Below are 23,926 nucleotides of genomic sequence, written 5' to 3'. Positions count from 1 at the left end.
CAAAACTATTCGAAAAAAGTTACTAATTTTCGGGACTCGAATTGAAATTTCAATGAGTGATACCATTGCTAGCGACAGAAGGCATGGCAATAAAGGCAACTTTTCTGCAATAGTAGAATCTCTTACTTGAAAAAAAAAAAAAAAAAAAATTAGAACCACCCTAATATTGGTTATATATATTCTTACATACAAAGTTATTTGCGTGTTTATGTTTGCTTCAATGTGTATTATATTTATTGCGCATATTTGCATAGATTTTCAAAGTATTTTTAATACATTTTTCACTTAAATTTTCTCAAAGTCACCGACGAAATCAATAAACACTTTGTCAATGCCAAACCAAGCTTCTTTGCAGCATTTTAGGTATGTACTCGTTTGTTAAGTGGACACGTATGTGTGTGGGTTAGTGCTTGTACGAGCTGCCGATAGGAAAATCTACAATTACATTCTAAGTTAAGAACTTGTGCCCCTTTAGGACTGAAAAATGTGAGTGTCCATATGTCTGCATTTTAGCCGTGCAACAGCAGAATAGTTGAAGCAGATGCTGAAATTACTGCGCGTAATGATCCTCCTGACAATTGCCGCGCACAGGTATTGAGGTTAGATTTAGTCTCATAACATAATTTTATCTATAAAGAATCCCATTAGGTAGCTGACCACACATTTTGCCGAAGACTTCTCATGTGCTCCTTCCGAGACTATAAAAAAAGTTGAACTTTTTTGAAAAAAAAAAACAATGATTTTTGACTTCTCCAAACGCGATTTTTCGGGTGGTGGCTCGTCTGGGGCCTTCCACTCGGCACTTTGACGCTAAGTTTCAGGTTCATGTTGGAAAAATCACGTAAAGAAAGTTCTCGTTTTTTCTCGCCTCTTTAATGAGGTCTTTCGAATGTTGAATTCTGAGCAATTTTTGGTCCTCAGTTAATTTGTGCGGAATGAAACCTGCGCAGACCTTTCGTAAGCCCAAATTATCAGTTAAAATGTGATAAATCGATGTTTTGGAGATATTCGACTCCAATTCCATGAATTTTAACGATGATTTCGGTTCATTTTTGATAACTTCACAACAATTTCGATGGAGTTTTCGGTGATTACTGATTTTGGGCGGCCCGTATGTTCATTGTCATTTATATCCCCACAACCATTTCGGAACCGTGTAAACCACTCATGAACTCTGGCACGAGATTACGAGATAGACACTCATCGCCATGAACTTTTTTCATCAATTCGAATGTTTCCGTAAACGTTTTACCGATTTAAAAAAAAAAATTGATATTAGCTCTTCGTTCGGAACTCATTTTTGTAGCATAAGTTTTCACTTTCGAGTTTTATTTGTTCTTTTTCAGTGAGTTGAGAAACTGCTCTCGCCCAGGAAGGAATTAATTCGTGAAAATTTTCAAGCAATGATTTACTACGATTTTGGACGAGGATAATGGATAGAGGAGTGCATTGATCAACTTACTTCGATTTTTGTTTGGAAGCACCACACTTAGCCGCAGTGAAACGCTGATACAACGAGTTCCAATGTATCTGTAGATTCTTAAAAGATGAATTTCGTGAAGATTGTTGTGCCACGGCCGCCGCAGCCGAGTGGACTGAACTGTTGCATGACTACGATTCGGGAGTGCGGAAATTTGAATATCCGTGCATGAAACAACAAAATAGTAGAAAGAGTTTTTCTCATAGTGTCCCTCGGCAGACAATAGCAAACCTCAGAGTGTATTTTTGCCATAAAAAGCTCCTCAAAAAAAGACATTTACCGTTCGGAGTCCGCTTAAAACTGTAGGCAGAAAACACGTTTTCAATAATTTAGTGTTTCATACACGCAGACTCTAACCTCTGCATTTCTGAATGGTAATCACGTACAATAGTAGTAAAGTCTTCTCCCGGCGAACAAAACTAGCACTTGGCTTTACTTGGTGTGCCTAACAGGTGCCGATTGGCAAGAGAGAAAAAATTACTTGTTCGCTTTGTTAAACTCGGCCAAAATGGGGTTAGCGGTTATCGAAATTTATGAAAAGTATGAATCGAAATTCCAAATTTTGTACGAAATTCTAAAAAATTCATCAAAAGTTATAAACTTTTTAATCAGAATTTTAAGAAAATCTTTCAATATACAGTTTAAGGACCCATTCAGTTTTAGTGTAAAAAAGTTAAAGTTTGAAGTGGCTCAAACATAGCGTTGATTTTGGACAATTGCTTAGGGTGTTCAATTATTCCTCCGCATAGAAAATGTGTTTCACTTCAAACCACTCTTTTTTATCCTAGAAATGAATGAGTTACTAAACTACGCAATCAAAAATTTCCTAAAATTTCTAATTAAAAGGTTGGAAACTTTTTTCAAATTTGATGAATTTTTCTGAGCTCCCTACAGAGTTTGGAATTCTGATTCATATTATTTGTAATGAATCATTGAATTTGATGGATTTGGTTTAAAGAATGAAGTATGAAAACAAATAAATAATTGGCATGTTCTTTTTTGTCTGGATAGACGAGCAAGCACAGCACTCAGACACAATAATTAAGTCCATAATTTTCTTTAAATCTACTCGATCTCCGAAGAAATCTGAGTAGATTTTGTGGTGCCAAAGAGCTAAGATGGTCGCTTCTTAAGCCAAAGACCTCAAACCTGATTCGAGCGAAGGCCGGGCAGACGCACAGAAAGTGGTCCGCCGCCTCATCTTCCTCTTCACAAGGTGCCGCAGTGTGGGTACCTTTTCCATGTTCTTCGCCCGTAGAAAGTGGCCCGTCATCAGTCCAACCAGCCTCCGACAGTCCCCTTTTCTTAGTGACAGGAGGAACTGTGACAGTCGGTCGGACGTGACAGGTAACATTAGTTTTGTCCATCTGCAGCCTCTTTAAGTCTGCCAAGCTCGTTTGTGGATTAGAGTAGCATAGCTTTGATGGCTGCAGAAGGGGGTGGCAGAACAGTCTCCGGGCCGTACTCTTCTATTAGGTGTTTGGCTGAGTTCCTCCTCCTATTTGTGCCGTGCGTCTTGATGTTGCTCCACAAATGGAGAGACCTACAGTTTTAAGCCGACTCCGAACGGCAAATGGTTTTTATGAGACGCGTTTCCATAACGGAAATATACTCGTGGGGTTGCCATTGCCTGTCGATGAGTGAATTATATTGTAATTGAAAAGTAGTTAAATTAAAATAAAATAATGAAATGCCAAATTTTATAGTCATAAGTGGTGCGTGTGCTTTTTTTCGCCGCGTACCCGAATATATTTGCTCATTACTCCTTCTCAATTACTGATTTTTGTGGACAGTTCTTTTACATGTTTCTTATTTTTGGTCTTTTACAAGCATTTTTTGCATCTTTTCGTTAAACATTATCTTATCATCTCCACACTGAAATTTTTATTTAATTAATGCGGCCTCCTTTTATACTGGCACAGTTCAAGCTCATATTGCACGGGCTTGCGCAGAAATGCCACCAAAGTTGCATTCGACATTTTTTCTAACTAATTTTTTCCTGTTTGGTACACATCTCTATTTATATGTATGTAAATATGCACAATTCTATGTTGATGTAAAATTTATTGTGAATATAATCCGATTTCCTCAATGTGTGTCTGTGTTGTTTTTCGTTTGGTTTATATGCCTCCTATTTTGTATTTGTTCATAAGATATAAGAATCTAGTAAAATATGCATAGTAAGCGGTAATGCAATTAAGTAAAATTGAATAAACCTATGGCACATACTCGAACGATTCGTGCATGCCTTGGCATGCGCCTATATGTAGACTAACATGCACGCATGCGAAAGCTTGACTGTAGCGCTGCTCGGTAAAATTGCATTGCTGCAGGTAATCACTACAAATTGTAATGCATTATATGGGTAAGAAATGGAGCAAATTTTAATGAATATGACGCTCCAGCTACATCAGGGTTCCCGCTTTGCTTCTATGTACAACAAATGGTCTTATCAGAAAAGCAAATTGCTTTGGGTACAAACTCTGTAGGTCAACGTGCCGTGCTGCTATACACGAAGACGAACGCGCACACCCACAAAATTGCCAGCACCTTTCCTTGGCAGCTTCCTCTCCGCATCCTTTACATTTCACTATCCCTGTTCTGCACAAAACCATTCCTTCGCTTAAATGCTTATATTTATGTAATATATAAAGGGTGATCAATTTAGAGGTAACGGATTTTAAATTGCAATAGAACAACGAAAATTAAAATTAATTCGACAATCTTTATTATTTTTGTGCAGAACCATTCAATGATATTTATTTTTTAAAGATAATCCCAGCGCCGTAATACGGAAATCTGTAAACACCAATTTGGAATGACTCGCTGGAGGACTTCGGGTGGTATCTCGTGCATAACTTTAGTGATGTTGGCTTCCAATGCCTATTTTGTTTTTCGGGACAGACTAGCAAGTACAGTACTCAAACACAATTAAGTCTATTGTACTGCACTCGGGTTTCTTTTTTAATTTTCTTTAAATCTACCCGACATCTGAGTAGATCTTGTGGTGCCAAGGAGCCAAGGTGGTGGCTTTTTAACACATCAGTGCCAAAGATATCAAGCCCGATTCGAGCAAAGGCCGGGCAGATGCACAGAAAGTGGTCCGCCGTCTCATCTTCCTCTTCACAAGCTGGGCAGAGTGAACTGCCTGAGCTACCTACCTTTTTCAAGTGCTTCGCCCATAGAAAGAGGCCCGTCATCAGTTGTTGTAGTAGCATAAACATTCCCCATACTTACATGCGGGGAATACTGCTGGAGTGACAATTTTTGGCCGTATAGAAATCCGGGTCGTTTCGGTAACGTAGAACCGACTGTCGTGGAAACGTCCCGTCATCAGTCCAACAAGTTGCCTACAGTCCCTTCTGCTTAATGACAGGAGGAACTGCGACAGTCAGTCGGACAGGACAGGTAACATCAGTTTTGCCCATCTGCCGCCTCTCTCAGCCTGCCAGGATCGGGTGTGATTACAGTAACCTATTTACTAACCACCGATTTGATGGCTGCAGAAGGGAGTGGCAGAACGAGCTCCGGGGCAAGGAAGTTGGCCTCAGAGTCCATCCTAGCTAAGGAGTTAGAGATCTCGTTACCCGCGATACCCACGTGTCCCGGGACCCATGCTAGCATCAGGATATTATGTCTACCAACATACATATGTAGTTCAACCTGGATTTATAGTATTCAACCACCCTTGAAGTGGTTGGAGGGCTGTCGCTTCTTGAGTAGCATACAGCTCCGCTTGAAACACAGATACGTGCATTCCAAGAGAAAAGTGTAGTTTTTTTCCGCTGGATTTCACGTAGACACCAGAGCCGGAACCGTGCTTGGTCCTGGAGGAATCCGTGAAAGTGCGAGAACAGTGTTTGCCGGGCTCATTTTCAGAGTTTGACTACAATTGAGCCTCTAGCTGCACCACACTGTGTCTCTTTTCCAGTACGACTCTTGATGGCATGGAGCCACGGGGGCATGGCGGGGATCGTTGGATCGAAGTTCATGCTAACTCTGTTGTCCAATGCCGAATCAATTCCCATTGTGTTTTAGCCTTCAGATAGCCTTCAAAGGCCTCTCCTTGGATGAAAATATCAAGTGGTGGTAGACTAACCAGAGCGTCTAGTGCCGGGCCTGAAGTAGTCGAGAAAAGCTCCGGTGTAACAGATGGCCAAAGTGCGTTGTCTCAATCGAAGCTAGTTTATCCACACAGTGGTTAAATTTTACACACCTCCACAAATAGAAGCCTAAAGATGTGATATCACACGATCTAGGTGGCCAATCCACTGGTGCGTGGCGAGAGTTAAATTGTTCAATGAAACGAAGACGATGTAGATCCATTGTTTCACGGGTTTTATGGCAAGTAAGGCTGTCCGTCGTATTGTTGGAGCCACGCAGATGTTGTGGAGATCACGGGCTTCATTTTCGGCATCAAAACGTGGTTTATCCTGGCGCGATAGCGTTCGCCATTCACTGTTACATTGGCGTCAGCCTCGTCTTTGAAGAAATATGGGGCTATGATTCCTACAGCTTACAAGCCGCAGCAAACTATTGTTTCCAATGGTTATCATGGCTGGTTTTGAATGACTTCGGGCTGCTCTTCAGCCCAAATAGGGCAATTTTGCTTATTAACTGAGCCATTAAACCAAAAATGGGCCTCATCCCTGAACACCTGGCCTGAGTGCGCGATGAACACTTTTCACTGAGCGTCGATTCTCGTAAGCCAACTGCACGATTTGCAAACGTTGTTGAGGCGTAAGTTTTTCCATGATGAAATGTCAATGAATAATGAAAAAAATTAGTATGAAATAAATTTAATTTGACGCAAGGTCTGTCAAAAAACTCTTATTGCAAAAAGTACCTCCAATCTGATCACCCTTTATATGCAAGATGTAGGTCTATATGCATATGTGCGTGTGGTATGCGTTGTCACACATCGGCATTTGCTTGCATATCCTGTACAGGATACCTGTTAAACACACTCACTGGTTAATTTCACTTCAAACACATGCACGCAGAACACCGCACCGCACAGACGACATCCCTCTTACTCATCACATTTAGCTTTGTGCACAATTTGAACCTGTTTGTGTTCGTTCAATTCCATTTTCAACTTCCTTCAACAGATTTTGATCAGGATGGCTTCATTGGCCATGGCGACCTTATGTCTTGTCTCACAACCATGACGAAAAATGAATTGAGTCCGGAGGAGCATCAACAGATTGCCGATAAGGTTATGGAAGAAGCGGATGTGGATGGTGATGGTAAATTGTCATTTCTAGAATTCGAGCATGTCATTCTGCGTGCCCCGGACTTTCTCTCCACTTTTCGCATACGCATTTAATATGCAAATATAAGACCATATGGCTATGGTGTATATGTACACCCATACAGGAGCATACCTACATATACAGTTACATTTACATTTGCATAGTTATTTATATTGTAATTTTCTACATACTGGTTACTACAGAGAAATAAAGCTCTTTGTGTCAATAATTTCAATTGAATCTTAGAAAGGAATGATTGACTTCAATACTCGTATAATGCAATTGTTTGGGTGACATTTATGAGGAATCACACATTTGTATATGTATTTAGAACGAATATTGTGACAGACAGAGCACGACAATGCAGTCATAAGATCGACTAATATGGACTAAAGCCCCGCTAATAGAGAAAAGGTATTTTATTTTAGCAATTGCCCAATATTTTCAATGGGTCGAAATTGTGCACAGTTTTGTGAGTTGTGTTCCTTTTAAACAATATTTACGTCGTGATTTTCATACCAGTTCATAGCTACGCGGCTATAATAACACGACGCTAAATGGGGCCAGAACAGAACTGAGCCTTTCTGTTGTTTTATGAATGGCAGCAAACGTTTTTGCAAACACTTCTTGAAATGAATTTCCTGATTTTTACGAGGGGTGCCTTTTATATGTCGGGATTAGAGAACAAAAACAAATTTTAATCATCGAAAATCACTTTATTGTTTTTCAAAATATTCTCCATGAAGATCTATACACTTTTGCATGCGTTTGAACCAATTGTCGAAGCAATTTTGCCACTCTGAATGAGGTACCTCCAAAACATGCATTCTGAATGCCACAACCGCTTCTTCAGGTGTCGAAAAACGTTGACCTCTCAGTTTGTTTTTTACGTACGTAGTCAGGACTATACGGCGGATGACCCATTAATTCGATGTTTTGGGTGCTCAAAAGTGCAGTTGTTTGAGCCGATGTGTGAGAGCTCGCATTGTCCTGGTGAAGAGTGATCCGTCTTTGGCGATTAGTTTTCCTAATTTCTGGAAGACAATTGGCAAACAAATGGTTGTGTACTACTCAGAATTTACTGTTCTGCGTTGTTCTAGTGGTACGGTTGCGACATGTCCAGTTTTTCCGAAAAAACAGGCGACCATTTGCTTGGAAGTGCTTCGTGCGCGAACAACTTTTGTTGGATTTGGCTCATCTTGAAACACCCATACAGTCGACTGCTGTTTACTTTCGGGCTCATACGCGTAAATCCATGATTCATCACCTGTCACGATGTCATAGACGTGTTTCGAAGCGATCGTAGGATCGTATTTTTTGAGCATTTCCTTCGACCAATCGACACGAGCCTTTTTTTGAGCGATTGACAAATTGTGTGGGATCCAACGCGAACAAATTTTTTTTGACAGTCAAATTTTTGTGCAATATTGAATGTATGCTGGTCCCACTAATGCCTAAGATTGTCTCAATCTCACGATAGGTCACATGACGACCTTGCAATATCAGTTCGCGCACAGCATCAATGGTTTTCGGAACAACAACTGATTTTGGACGACCTTCACGAAATTCGTCTTGGAGTGAACTACGACCACGATTGAATTTACCATACCATCGAGAAACACTGGTCCTTGATGGAGCTTCATCGCCAAAAAATGAATTAAGTTTATCCATGCAATGTTGCTGAATTAATCCACGTCCAAAGTTGTAAAAAATAATCGTACGAAAATGTTCACGATTTAATTCCATTTTTGGATGGTTTGCCGATCCAAATATTTTTTAGGGAACTTATACCGATACTTCTTTTGGATTCGCTCTGTTAATATACTGGTAATTTGAAGGTGTATATGTGAGGTCTCTATCGCAGTAGTTCACATTCGTTGGAAGCGAAAAGATCCTTTTTTATCTGACGTACAAAATGTCTACGTTCGTCTCGAAAAAAACAGCATTTCCGGGAAGTCATGAATCATTATTACCTTTTAAAGTTACCTAAAAAGCGCAGCTGAAACGTGTCGTACATTGACCAATATTTACGGTAATCTCGCTCCATCAAATACGACTGGTAAATAGTGGTTTCGACGCCTTCAAAGTAGCAATTTCGACGTGACTGATAAAGATCGCGAAGGGGCACCGAAAATATTCGAAGATACTCAACTACAACAATTATTGGATGAAGACGCACGTCGAACCCTTGATTATATGTCTAAAGAGTTGGATGTTGACAAATCAACCGGCGGTAAACGTTTGCACGCGATGGGAATGGTCCAGAAAGCAGGTAACTGTGTGCCATATCAATTGAAGGAGAGGGATATCGGGATATCGAAAGACGTTCGGTGACGAATGAGATGCTTCTTGAACGACAGAAAAGAAAAGGTTTCCTGCATGGCATCGTCACTGGGGAAAGGGATCTATTATGATAATCCTAAGCCTCGAAAATGTTCGAGCCTGCCAAGTAAACCAGATCCATCCACAGCGAAACAAATGTTCATGCTTCAAAGGTTATGTTGTGCATCTGGTGGGATCACTAAGGTGTCATCTATTACGAACTCATTAAACCATCTGAAACCATCCCTGGCGATCGTTACCGACTGCAGCTAATGCGTTTGAATCGAGCTCTCAAAGAAAAGCGGCTGGAATGGGACGGTAGACACGATAAACTGATTTTGCTGCATGACAATGCCAGGCCACATGTTGTTAAGAAATATTTAGAGCGACTGAATTGGGAAATCTTGCCCTACCCGCCGTCTTCCAAATGCATTGCATCTTTGGATTACCATCTGTTCCGATCAATGCAGTCGGCGCTTATTGGAGAGCGGTTCACTTCTTACGAGAGCATCACGAACTACCTCAATGAGTGAATCAAGTCAAGAGAACTTGAAGTTTTCGTCAGAAGAATACGTATGCTGCCTGAAAGATGGAGTAAAGCAGTAGCTTCCAAAGAGAAATACTGCACGTCAAATCATGCAATACAGTAGATAATGTTTTTATGCGGCTTTTTTGTATGCGGTTTTGATATAGTGCGGTTTTTTTTTAAATTAAAAAATGCATGTCGACCTATCGGGAATTGTACCTATAAACAAGATTCTAAACCAGCTAAGCAAAAACTTATCACAGATTACATCAGAAATGCTAACCCTACAAGTATGGAACCACCTGCATCACCATCCAGATCAGACGTGTACATTTCATCAAGTGACGGAAGTGATTTTACGCTAAATCCTAAACGAATGCACAACATGCGGGTATTGTCTGATTCTATTTCTGACGATGTAAATTTATTTTTCGATTCTGACATTTCTTAAATAAAGATATAATTTTCAAAAATACAATTTTTTGTTTATGCGATTTTATTTAATTATTTCAGGTTCATGCGGTCTATGGAACGTATCTATAGTTATAATATGGGACTAGTTGGGACCTTTTTTATACGATTTTATTACATTAATTCAGATTTATGTGGTTCTTAGCACTTTTGAAACGTATCTATAGTTTTACTATAGAACTAGTAGCTTTTTTTATGCTGTTTCTTGCGGAACGTATGCAACAGAATCTACTGTATTTAATAGTTTAAATAATTTGTAACTTTGGCGAAGAACTTTCGGAAACTTATTCCCATACCTGGCTGATCTGAATTGATTTCACAGAAGAAACAAGGGTCCGTAGTGTTACCAATGTTGTTGGAGTTGTGTGGAACCTAGTTCGTAATACATGGCTTGATGTGTTTGAAAAAATAGTTTAAACTTTTGCCAGCAATATCCTTGAGAGATAAAAGCACACCGATCCCAGGCATTTGTAACGAGTTCTGCTTAGCACAGGACTGTGGCAAAGGCGGTGTTCTAATGTAGCCCTTACTTCTTCACATAAATTACACGCGTCGTTCGAGACCAATGCCATTTTTGCGGCGTGATATGAAGTGAGACAATGACTCGTCAGTACTCCAACCAATATATTAATTCCTTTTTTGTTAGTGATAGAATAAAAATGGGTGTTTTCGTAGCATTATTTTGGAAATCCTGTAGGAGGTCGAGGCTTGCCATATATGTAGACTGTGCTTTCAGAGTTAGTTCCTCGCCTAATTCCGTCTTTAAAACTGTGAGTGAGGAATACATGTTTGACGTACTCATCCCAGGCAAGCGGATGCCTGCCTTAGCAAGCAGGTTATGGATGTATTGACTGTATCAATTTCGCGCACGTGTTTTTATTTCACTCTTCTTCTGTTTAACATTTCGATTGGTGCTAAAATCTTTTTATATGATCGTAAACCTTCACTTTTGCGCATTTTTGGACGTCACCTTTCGACATATGGACCTCTTTTACAGCGTCTCGGAGTGAAAGGCAAGATTTTTGCGAAGTAGTTACATCACTTCTTTGGCTTTTGACTGTCACACAAATCCTTTCTTCCACTGCTAGACCCTCGTTCCAGCGTCAAGGTATAATTAGACTTCTTTAACGCATAAATTACCACACTTTTCGGAAAATATAAAGTTTTTGCTATGCCAAACAACAACAAATGCGACAAATTACCATTTTTTTGACAGAATTTTCTCCTTCTTCTTCTTCACATTTTCAAGAATACGTAGAAGTTAAAAGTGAGTACGCCAAATTAATAATGACAACAAACACTGTGAATATCTATACTTATTTTTTATTTACAGTTAATTTTACGTAAGTGATGAGTGAACACAATCGACTAGCTTTTTTTGGGTCCATTCTTTACGTAATGCAAAAAAAGTTTGGTTATATAAAACTTGTCAATTTATTTATAACCACTAACTGAAAGTGATATATACAAGGCGGTGCAAAAATAATCACCTTATTGGAAAATTTATAATTTTTGCAAATCATATTTGACGCTTGTCAAGTAGAGAGCCGCAGTACACGAACAGACAAGGAAAGGAGAACGTAGAGTTCAAAATAAAGACAGAAAGGAAAAAACATTTAAACGGTGCGCTGTGTGCAACAGAGGTCAATGGCAAGGATACATATTTCGCATAGAAAAATGTAACTTATAATAAAATTCCTTTAATCTCGCAAATAAAACCAGAAACAAATGTTAAATCATACTTTTATAAGAGTCGAAAAAATTTAGTACAAAAAATTTACATATAAAAATAAACTCCCGAAAGCATGAAGCATGAAAAATTTAATACCATAAATAGCCAACAAACAAATGTGTTTTATTTTCTTAAGAAAATATATGTTTTTCGGGTAAGTAATGTAAGTAAAACAAAACTATAATCAAAATAAAACTCTAAGGTATCAGCACTAAGTGCATCTTCTTCTTCTTCTTGATTGGTGCGATAACCGCTTAAGCGATTGTGGCCGAGTTTAACAAAGCCCGTCAGTCGTTTCTTTCTCGTGCTAACGGGCGCCAGTTGGACACACAAAGAGAAGTCATCTGATTCTCTATCTGATCTTTTCAACGCAGCGAACTTGTCCATCATTTTTAGCTTAAAGGCAACTTCGTTTCCTGGTCTCTTTGTTGCAGTACAAAACTCAACGCTCTGAATCTGCTTAAAATGTACTTGGACATATGTTTCATCATCCATAACAACACAGCCGTATTTATGGATGTATTAGGTTAAGTATATCTGGCTGATCTGAATTGATTTCACAGAAAAAACAAGGGTCCGTAGTGTTAGCAGTGTTTTTAGAGTCGTGTTGAACCTAATTCGTGATACATGGCTTGGCGAGTTTGAATAAACAGTTTAAACTTTTGTCAGCAATATCCTTCAGAGATGAAGTGGAAGAGGTCTTCCTTTTCGTCTGCTAGCACCAGCTAGTACCGCATCAAATACTTTCAGAGCCGGAGCGTTTGTATCCATTCGGGCAAAATAACGCAGCCAACGTAGCTGCTGGATCTTTATTCGCTGAACTATGCCCATGTCAACGTAAACCTCATACAGATCATTGTTCCATCGCCTATGATACTCACCGTCGCAAAGTTATAAAATCTTCATTAGAATCTTTCTCTCAAACACTTCAAGTGACGTCTCATCGGATGTTGCCATCGTCCAACCTTCTGCGCCATACGTTAAGACGGGCATGATTAATAGCTGTTACAACAGCAACCACAACGGGCATGATGAGATCCTTTTAAACTGTTAGTTTTGTTCGTCGAGAGAGGACTTTACTACTCAATTGCAAACTTAGTCTAAAGTAGCACTTGTTGGCAAAAGAGATTATCCGTTATATTTCAAGGCTGGCATTGACATTCGTGTAAATGCTGGTTTTTAAGGAGTTCCGGTGGTCTAGAGCTCTAGTTTTTCAAAATTCTAGACCACCGGGACCCATTAAATAAACGAAGTCTTTTGCAACCTCAAAATCATAACTGTCATCCGTGACGTGGGTGCCGATACGCGAGTTTGTTTGATGACAGGAGGTACTTCGTTTTAGTCCTCGTTCACCACCAGACCCATTCGCTTTGCCTCTTTACCCAGTTTGGAAAATGCAGTACGAACAATGCGGTTGTCATCGGCATACGCCATCAGTTGGACGCTCTTATAAAATATTGTGCCTGAAGTTCAATGCTGCATTGGCCCCCCTTACAGTATTTACTAGTTTGTTTTTTATTCTATAAGTACGCATTTATTTACATTCACATATTACTGTCATAAATTTAGTTCTTACTCATCCATAAGTATTATATTTTGCTTTTGTAATTTAATTAGCAGCAATGCAATATTCAGTTATTGTATAGAGTTTACATTTAATCGTAGCTATCGTAAATTTAAAAGTATCCAAGAAGATTATTACAATTTTATCTCTTTCCGATAAATATCGTCGTAATCTCGTTTATATTCACATTAAAATTAAATCGGTTTTCTTCACTTATCTAACAACATAGCGCGACAGTCATCTCACTATCATTGAAAAATTCCACATGTCCTTTAAAGTTGTAAAGTAAATGAATATTTTTAAACTTCCTAACAACTGGTACGCTGCTGTAGTCGTCATTGCAAACGCTGAAAAGGAAAGGCTTCGGTATTAAGTACCAGCTATTTCAGGTTAATCCTGATGTTACTAATCGGGTGCCATTGAAAAAAGGCAATCTGAAATGTGCTTAAAAATATTCAACTTAATTTTTTTCTTTATTCCAGATTTTCCAGATTTATACCAGATTTATTTAATTTTCATAATATCAAATGTGGCCTAGTGGGCGTAAGAACTGAAAATATCTGACCAATCAAGCCTTACAAGATCCAAAATGCCCATGACCTCACATCAAACCAGCAACAAGTCGGACTTGAGAGAGCGAAGGAGTTGCTTCGCTTGTCAGAAAGTGGTCAATTTCCGAACATTGCGTTTTCTGACGAGAAAACATTTCAAATTGAGCAGTTCGTAAATTTCCAAAACGATAGCGTTTATTTGACCACCAGGAGGCAGCACCGGCTACAGGTAATGGCTTGGGCCACTGTATCCACAGATGGGCGCTATCCAATCGTTTTCGTCGAGCGTGGCGTGCTCTGAAGCCGGGGGCAGACAAACATTTCTAAAAACAAGTTATTCAAAACAAAATTGGATGATTAATTTTGCGCCAGGTGTTAAAGATTTCCATCACTCAAAATAATTTTTCGCTTTATTTAGTAAAAAAGTGATTCAAAACAAAATTGGATGATTAATTTTGCGCCAGCTGTTAAAGACTTCCAACTCTCAAAATAATTTTTGGTTTTATTTTGTAAAAAAAAGTTACTGAAAACAAAATTGGGTGATTAATTTTGCGCCAGCTGTTAAAGATTTCCATCACTCAAAATTTTAATTTGCTTTAATTAGTAAAAAAAAAATTATTTAAAAACAAAATTGGATGATTAATTTTGCGCCAGCTGCTAAAGATTTCCATCACTCAAAATAATTTTTTGATTTATTTAGTAAAAACAAGTTATTCAAAACAAAATTGGATGATTAATTTTGCGCCAGGTGTTAAAGATTTCCATCACTCAAAATAATTTTTCGCTTTATTTAGTAAAAAAGTGATTCAAAACAAAATTGGATGATTAATTTTGCGCCAGCTGTTAAAGACTTCCAACTCTCAAAATAATTTTTTGTTTTATTTTGTAAAAAAAAGTTACTGAAAACAAAATTGAGTGATTAATTTTGCGCCAGCTGTTAAAGATTTCCATCACTCAAAATTTTAATTTGCTTTAATTAGTAAAAACAAGTTATTCAAAACTAAATTGGATGATTAATTTTGCGCCAGCTGTTAAAGATTTCCATCACTCCAAATAATTTTTCGTTTTATTTGGTAAAAAAAGGGATTTAAAACAAAATTGGATGATTAATTTTGCGCCAGCTGTTAAAGACTTCCAACTCTCAAAATAATTTTTTGTTTTATTTTGTAAAAAAAAGTTACTGAAAACAAAATTGAGTGATTAATTTTGCGCCAGCTGTTAAAGATTTCCATCACTCAAAATTTTAATTTGCTTTAATTAGTAAAAAAAAAATTATTTAAAAACAAAATTGGATGATTAATTTTGCGCCAGCTGCTAAAGATTTCCATCACTCAAAATAATTTTTTGATTTATTTAGTAAAAACAAGTTATTCAAAACTAAATTGGATGATTAATTTTGCGCCAGCTGTTAAAGATTTCCATCACTCCAAATAATTTTTCGTTTTATTTGGTAAAAAAAGGGATTTAAAACAAAATTGGATGATTAATTTTGTGCCAGCTACTACTTGTATACATAAATATGTTAGCGTTAAGGTAAGTAAAAATGTGAATATATATTTTTTGTTACAATTTTTAGATTATTGTATGAATTTCGCAGACATGTGGAGTTTTTCCAGTGCTGATAGTAACCAGTCACTTCTGCCGCTCTATGCAGTAATTTTTTACGACTAATTAAAAGCACTTATGCTTTCAACTACACTAATTGGAAATATTCACAAGCAAAAAAAAAATTGTTTTTTCGCTATGGAAATATCGAATATCGGAATATTTTTTTACATCAATATTTTTTTTTTTGTGTATAATTTTTTTACTTTTCAAGTTTTCAGTGTACATCAAATGCGCAGTAGACAGACAATGTTCATTATTTAATAAATTTAAAATATTATTGCACAAAGACAACAAAATGATCTTAATGAAAAAACGAAGGCATTGTTTTGCATCAGAGGATAAAATAAGAGCATTTCCGGGTTGCATTTACATTGTCGAACAGCTCATTTTCGTGAATCAAGAATTAAAAAAAAATTAACTTTTCCAGTAAAGGGGCAAAGCACTTGAAATTAAATATATTAAAATCAGATTGACTTCAATTTTTTTATTGTATTGGCGGACAAGTTTTTCTACTTGCATAACCAGCCATATGTGGAAGCTCATCAGCTGCGGGGCATACCAAATGCAGGCATCGATTTAAACACTGCACAGGCATTTTTATATGGACAACATGGCCGTTTTCTTAACTGCTTACTGGTAGTGTTTAAAAAAAGTAAAATATAATAAAAATATAAATAAAAAATAATAAAAAAATACATAAAAAAATAAACAAAAACAACTACTATTAAAAAATCCCAGGCCAATGTTTTTCAAAAATAGAAAAAAAAATATTCCCATAAATGTTTACCAAAATAATAAATTTTTCTCGAGTAATTTTTTGTTTTGAGTAAACTTTATACTGTCATCGGGCAAAGGTTTAGACATCTGTGCTCTCACTTTTTCGAACCAGCTTCTTAAGGGGGAGCAATTGTAGATCTTCCTCCTCTAGTAGTTACGAGCCCAGGACTCTGTGTCTGCTGTTGCCTAATGCCTCACAGTTTGTGACAAAGTGTTCTATAGACTACTCTTCATCACAGCAGAACCTGCATGATCTTCTACTAGATAACCCTATTGCGTTAAAGTGTTTATTACAGGCAAAGTGACCTGTAAGCACCCCACAGAGTAATCTGAGGCCCTTTTTATCTTGAGTTAGAGCAGATTTTGCTCTGTTGGCATTGAAGTTCAAAAACTTGTTGGAGTGATTAAGGACGTTCCAGTGTTCCCTGATGTTTGTTTAGGTTCATTTTTTGGTTTCCTGTTTTTTAACGCAATTTTATATTCGCATGTCGCAGTGATTCAACTTCTGCAATTAGGGATCGCATCAACACCGCCCATAAACGTATCTTGTCTCAAAGTAAAAAGCTAACTATGTACAAGACCCTTATACGATCAATCCTAAAGGTAGGAATGTGAGGTATGGACTCCTAAAGTTGGTGACTGCGCGCTGATTGCGAGTATAAAAGAAAAGGAAGGGATTTTAAGAAAGATGTTTGGCCTAATAAAAATGTATGATGGTACCTATAGAATCTGGAACACCTCCGAACTAAACGATTTCACTCAGAACAAGACAGTTGTTGTACGTTTTGTTAAAGTTCACCGCATAAGACAGCTAGGTCGTGTTACCCGTATGCCTGCTGAGTGTGCCGTGAAGAAAGCCATGCCAGGAGAGCTAATAAGCGAAACCCCAGACCGAGAAACCGATGAATAGACGCAGTGGAAAATGATCTCAAAGATTTGGGAATACGTAACTACGAAACAAAAGCTCAAGATCGACCGCTTTGGAGGAGCTTTGTGAAAGAAGCTTCGACGCATCCCGCGTAGTAGCGCTGTGAGAGAAGAAGAAGAAGAAGTTAAGAATTGATGAATTCAAGTGCTTAATTTCTGTGATGGGTCTCAAATCACTCTCCGATTTCGAAATACGCACAAAAATGCTCAGATGCAACTTAAATAGAAATAACTTTCATTAATGAAAAAATAAGTGTAATAAAAAAATTTAAATATTGCAAATCAAGTAAGATTCTTATTTTATCCTCTGTTGCATATTTTCACTAAAATATGTTACAAAATGTTTGAATTCGAATTACTTCGCATTTATACAAATTTCAGATTTCCATTGTTTTTTCATACTGCGCTATTAGAGAACCACTTATTGCCATATTTTAATAATTTTTTTTTAGTTTTATCTACATAAATGTATTATAATATTTATGGCTATGTGTGTCATAATTTTTAGTGCTCGTATTTCTGTTTTTGAATTATAATTAATATTATTTTTTAACATTTTCAGTAACATTAACTTATTGCGTATAATTACATGAGTACTTACAAACACACACACATAGTTCATGTATATATGTATATATATATATATATATATATGTATGTATAATATATGCATTAAGTTTAACTTGTATTTCATAATTTATAATTATTGGTTTTACTGCACGTTTCATTTCGTATACATTTGTTCTTACATATTTTATAGTCTTTACTTGCATTTATTAATTCGTTAAGTATTTAATTACAATATTTTTTTTTGTTTTCTTTTTTGTTTCGTATTTATGTGTAGTCTCAAAATTGTTATACAGGATGGGTCGAATACAAGTTGTTTTTTGAATCGCATTTTATTTTTCCACTGACAGCTTTTTGCCGCTCGAATTATGATGGTGAGTCAGGGACCTAGCGCCGTGGAAGGAAATAAGTTGCTTTCTTCCAAAATAAATTGCCTTCCTTCGCTTGCAGAAATTTCGAGCAAATCCTTACTGTAATGCTCAAGCTGTGCGCTTTATGAAAGAAGTTTTGAAAGATTACATTTTCATCTGGGAGCCAATGTTAGCAACAATTTGCCATATTTGTGGATGAAAAATTCCGCACGTAATTATGAAGAAGTCAAAAAATCAATACATCCACAAAGAGTAAGGTTTGGGGTGAATTTTAAAGTGTGAGCTTAATAGGACCAACTTTTCGCAAATGCTTAAAAAAATGCCGTCTGAGTTACAGAACAATAAAATAAAATAAATAATTATCGGGCTTGTTTTAGCTGTTTGGCCGAGCTCCTCCTCCTATGTGTGGTGTGCGAAATTATAATTGAGCGATACAGTGAAATCTTTGTTTTTCTGTCTAGGAGGCGACTCTTTAGGTGTTCACACAACGAAAAATAGCAGCGGTTGGCCGTAAGGATTCTGTGGCCGATTTCTGCAGAAATTTTGTTGTCATGATTAATGATTATATATATATAATTGGCGCGTACACACTTTTTGGGTGTTTGGCCGAGCTCATCCTCCTATTTGTGGTGTGCGTCTTGATGTTGTTTCACAAATGGAGGGACCTGCAGTTTCAAACCGACTCCGAACGGCAGATAGTTTTATGAGGAGCTTTTTCATGGCAGAAATACACTCAGAGGTTTGCCATTGCCTGCCGAGGGGCGACCGTTTTTCTTAATATTGGTATTTCACAGAGCTTCGAACCAACGTCCTCTCTGTGAATTCCGAATGGTAATCACGCACCAACCCATTCGGCTACGGCTGTCGCCAATGATTACTCCAAGGTATTAATGATTACTCGAAACCATACCCATAGCATCACCGATTTTTAGTATTTGACGCACATTGTGTCTGACAGAGTCCGATGTAGTTGAAACTAGCGCTTTAGTTTCGGCATCGTTTATTTCTAAAACCCATACATTTTGCTTTGTGGCTCTCTCAATACTTGCGAAGGCTTCTTTCAAACTCAGCAGCGAGGATGCGATTATGTCTATGTCGTCCGCGTAAGCCAGCAATTGAACCGATTTAAACAAAATAGTTCCCTTTGTGTTTACGATAACCTTTTCAATGGCAATATTAAAGAGGAGACATGAGAGTCCATCCCCTTGCCGAAGTCCGTTCAAGGTGGCGAACTCTCGCAACGGATTATTCTGAACTCTTACTACGTTCCTTACATTCTGCATGGTCGAGCGTGCTTAACACATTAACTTTTCGGGAGTACCGAATTCTGCCACCGCACTGTGGTCGAAAATTCCAAAAAACGCACCAAAACCTCGAAATATTTTTGTCACCGATCGGGATACAATTGACTTCACCGTGTTTAAAGTGCATTACTGTCGAGATGTTTTAGAGGATAGATGTTCCCGTGCATTTGTTTTGAGCAGGCAGCCGCTCGACCTTGAACGTTCCGACGAATGGGCGTGACGCTGCAGTATTGCCTCGCGTGTGCATCCGAAAGTTTTTGTTTATAAAAAGAGTACAACTATTCTGAAAATATCCGGGACTGATGGATTTTCATCGCGATGGTAAGTGGAGTATTTATATACTCACTTGGAATGATAATTTTGATATTGGTGCCTGTCAGAGACGTTCAACGAAAGGGTTTTATTTCTCTTTTGTTTAATCAAAATTTCAATATTGAGTGAAAAATTAGTTCAGGAGTTGAACTGAATTGAGCTTAGAGTCCTAGAGTTTCGGAAGCCTTAGAGTGTCTACAATAAAATAGCGATTCAATCAACTGCGGATTCTTGCGGAATTGCCTTTATGAACGATTTTCGTGTGACCACATAGGCTGCAAAAAAGAAATTCAGAAATGGCATTCTCGTGGTGCGGACGTAAAGGAAGCTTTAAAAAAGCGTAAATCTGAAATTCAAGAAGCATTCAAGGTTGAATTCAATCTGTTAGTTGACCGTCCGAAAACTGGTATGGGGAATTCCAATGATGGGAATACCGCGAGACGTTTCTTTGAAGACTCCGAAGTATGCTATAGAATTCTTGGCTTGAAGAAAGAATTATTCGACCGACTTTACGTTATTTTACAAGTTGTATCCAGCGGTTTTAATGTAAATGTACCGTTACTTTAGAGCTATTGCACAGAAACTGGCAATTTATATGCAACTGAATATTCGTGGTATTATATGCTGACCACTGTCCATAAAGTTCTTATCCATGGCGCAAAAATTATCCAGTCCGCTATTTTACCTATCGGACAGTTATCAGAAGAGGCACAAGAAGCCCGAAATAAAGACATTAGGAATTACAGGGAGCAGAAAAAGTACAATGGAAGACATACTCCATTTGCTTCTGGTATCTTCTGATCCCCATATTTCTAGTTTGAAGAAGTTAAAGCCGAAAAAAGGAAAGGCCTTATCTTCGAAAGCGCTTGCATTGTTGAGTTATGAGAGAAGCGAGAACCAAGATACTGATAGCGATAACGAGACCCAAAGCGATAACGATGATTAGAGTGTGATGTAGCATTTTGTGAAGAAAACATGTTTATCAATAAAACAGTTCTCATTTTCTTTACGTGTAATTTCCATTATTTTAGGACTTCACCTTAAACTTATAGTATATAGGTACAAAATTAATTAGCTATTCTGTAGCTGCCATTTTGAATTTTGAAAAATCAACATCATTTTCGAATTCAGCGACCCCGAAACATTGAGGTAAGTATATTTCATTAATTTTTATACACGTTTAGTGGTTTTGGTGCGTTTTTTGGAATTATCGTCCACTGTGCACCACTAAGAAGCGCTGGTTGCTAATTATGCTGTCGTAAGCTGGTTTGAAATCTATGAAAAGATGATACGTCGTCATATCGTATTCGCGAGACTTTTCTAAAATCTGTCTTAGTACGAAAATTGTGTCATTCGTTGATCTTTTCTCTTGACAACCAGCCTGGTAGCTACCAATGATGCGTTTAGCATGCGGTTTATATATTATATATTATATTCATACATATGTATTATTTTAAATTCAAAAGTTATCATGCGGAATCCTGAGGCGGCTGTTTTAACTTGTACTATGATTTCATCCACAACAACATTGAACAGTGCTGGCCTTAAGTTAACCCCTTGTCGAATTCCTGATGTAACCGGAATCAACTCTGTTAGCTTCCCTTTAACTTTAATCGCTGTTTTATTTTTGCTGTTTAATTCGCAGAATTTTTTTCAAGTTTTTTTCTTATTCAGCAGTCGTATCACATCATTCAATCGCACTGTGTCAAATGCTTTTGTGAGATCGATGAAACTTAAGTAAGCGGCCTAAGTAAGCATTTTTCTGTAATTTGTCCCAACATGAATATGGCATCTACCGTCGGCCTGTTTTTTCTAAATCTTTGTTGTTCTTCTGCTCTATCTAATATCGAAATTTCATTTGCAATGATTTTTGTGAATTGTTTTGAGTAGGCATGCAATGAGGAGATTCCTCTATAGTTGTTTGGCTCTTTTTTATCTACTTTTTTGAATACTAGGATAATTTATTAACATTGTTTCTTTATACACCTGACTTCCAAAATGATTATTGTAAAGAAAAAACGTTTTTAAAAATTTCCTTCATACTCTCCTTGTATTTGATACCCATATGGCCATATCACACACTTTTCTTGATATATAACAATTTTTAGAACCATCAGTACGAAGTGCACCTCTGCAGTTTTTGAAAGCAAAAAAACTCGAAATCGCTGATGAAAATCCAAAAACGCAGATTTAATGAAATTAAGCGAAATCGTGCGCGCCGAAAAAAAATTTAATTTGTCGGAGGCTGCAATGTATCAAAAAATTTAGTTCACTTAATTTTTACTTTTGAGAAAAACTCCTCGATGAAGTTGTACTTGAAGGATTAAAGTGATGATATATTAATTTGCTTCTGCAAATAACTCTTGTATTCAAACCAACCTGTACTCGAAACTATTTAGTACATCAAGAATTTACCTACATTGTTCTTATTATTTTTGAACTTAAATTTGGGAAATTGCGGAATAAAATAAAATAGAAAACATATTTCATGAAATCGGTGTTGGAAAATTTATTATATTTTAGGACTTTCGCCAAAATATTTCGGAAAAATATTAAGATCTACGTGAGCTGCACCGATTGGAGGTGTGCCCGCCGTTGGGAAATCGGGTGTGGTAAGATCCTTTTGGACTTTGGACGTGACTTTAACATATTTCTATTATAGCTAATGACTTTTTTATCAATTCATGGGTACAACCTTTTAACGGAGCGAAAAAAAAACTATTTAAAAATTTACAACTTCTGTTGGGCACCTCGGGTCCGGCTGTATGCCTATACAATAGTGTGGAAATATTATGCATTTTGACTATTCCACCTGCTTTTTCTACTTTTTTCTTGTAAATCCATATTTAGACAGATCATATAGCTTACTTGCACAAATATAAACTGGTTTCTGTGGTGTTTCTTTGTCCTTTTTTTTTGTACTGGCGCTAAATATATTCTGCATTGTTTCTATTTCTCAGACAGCCAACCGAAGGTTTCCAAAAAGGTGTCCAACGGCGGCTTAAAATATTTTTTCCAAAAAATCCTCTCAGACGATAGAAAAGTTGAAGCTTAAAAATCAGCATAAAAGTTAAAAAAAAATTAATTTTTTTTTTATTAGGTGCGCAACAAAGTTTGTCATTAGATGCCGCCAGCAGTGTGTGCTAGTCGATTCTAACATAACCTAAAGGTCATAAACCAAGCTTAGACACATGATTAACAATTTGCTTCGACACATTAGGGATTTTGTTTTGGTATCCTAAACCTTTGGTTTTGTGAAAATGTCTGATTTTGTGCCGAATAATCGTCATTTGCGAGAAGTGTTGATTTTCCTCTTTCATTTGGAAAAAACGGCGGCTGAAGCGCATCGCGAGCTACAAAAAGCTTATGGAGATGCTGCTTTAAGTGAAACAACGGGCCGAGATTGGTTCCGTCGCTTCAAAGACGTTAATTTTAATGTGGACGACTGTCCGCGTGAAGGAAGGCCAAAAACCTTCGAAAACGCTGAATTGGAGGCATTGATCAATGAGGATCCGTGTCAAACGCAAGAAGAGCTTGCTTCGGTATTACGAGTTACCCGCCAATCCATTTCCAAGCGATTGCATGCTTTGGGAATGATTCAGAAACAGGGGATTTGGGTTTCTTATAAGTTAAAAACAAGGGATGTTGCACATCGTTTTTTCGCCTGTGAACAACTGCTCCAGCGGCAAAAAAGGAAGGGTTTTCTTCATCGCATCGTGACGGGTGATGAAAAATAAATTCATTGCAGCAATCCAAAGAAAAAAAGTCATGGGGACTGCCCGGTCATGCTTCTACGTCGTCGCCTCGGTCGAATATTCACGCTGCGAAGGCTATGCTATGTATTTGGTGGCACCAAGTTGGTGTTATTTATTATGAACTGTTAAAACCAAGCGAAACCATTACTGGCGATCGGTATCGACTTCAATTAATGCGATTGAGCCGACACTGCGGCCGCTATACGCGGAGAGGCATGAAAAAATGATTCTACAGCATGGCAACGCTCGGTCTCATGTTGCCAAACCCGTGAAAACCTACCAGGAAACACTGAAATGGGAAATCCTACCCCACCAGCCATATTCTCCAGATATTGCGCCGTCCGATTATCACCTGTTCGGATCGATGGCACATGGTCTAGCTGACCAGCAGTTCCATTCGTATG

General features: G+C 37.6%; 1 protein-coding gene across 5 annotated transcripts in view; it reads left to right on the top strand.

Annotated features, from left to right (window-relative positions):
• Nucleotides 1-6,912, top strand: part of LOC129245411 (calcium and integrin-binding family member 2) — a 58,748-nt gene extending 51,836 nt beyond the window's left edge. For 3 of the 5 annotated variants that reach the window (XM_054883544.1, XM_054883551.1, XM_054883550.1), the window contains one exon: nucleotides 6,592-6,912. In XM_054883544.1, coding sequence (XP_054739519.1) covers nucleotides 6,592-6,809 — 218 coding nt within the window. In that variant the 3' untranslated portion in view covers nucleotides 6,810-6,912. The remainder of the gene's footprint in view (nucleotides 1-6,591) is intronic. The other 2 variants (XR_008582409.1, XM_054883545.1) reach the window with 1 other exon arrangement.
• The last annotated feature ends 17,014 nt before the right edge of the window (nucleotides 6,913-23,926 follow it).

The sequence above is a fragment of the Anastrepha obliqua genome, chromosome 4 (genome assembly GCF_027943255.1).
Source record: "Anastrepha obliqua isolate idAnaObli1 chromosome 4, idAnaObli1_1.0, whole genome shotgun sequence".
Classification (NCBI taxonomy): domain Eukaryota; kingdom Metazoa; phylum Arthropoda; class Insecta; order Diptera; family Tephritidae; genus Anastrepha; species Anastrepha obliqua.
Note: the sequence above shows the minus strand (reverse complement) of the source record. Positions and strands in the feature narration are given on the sequence as shown.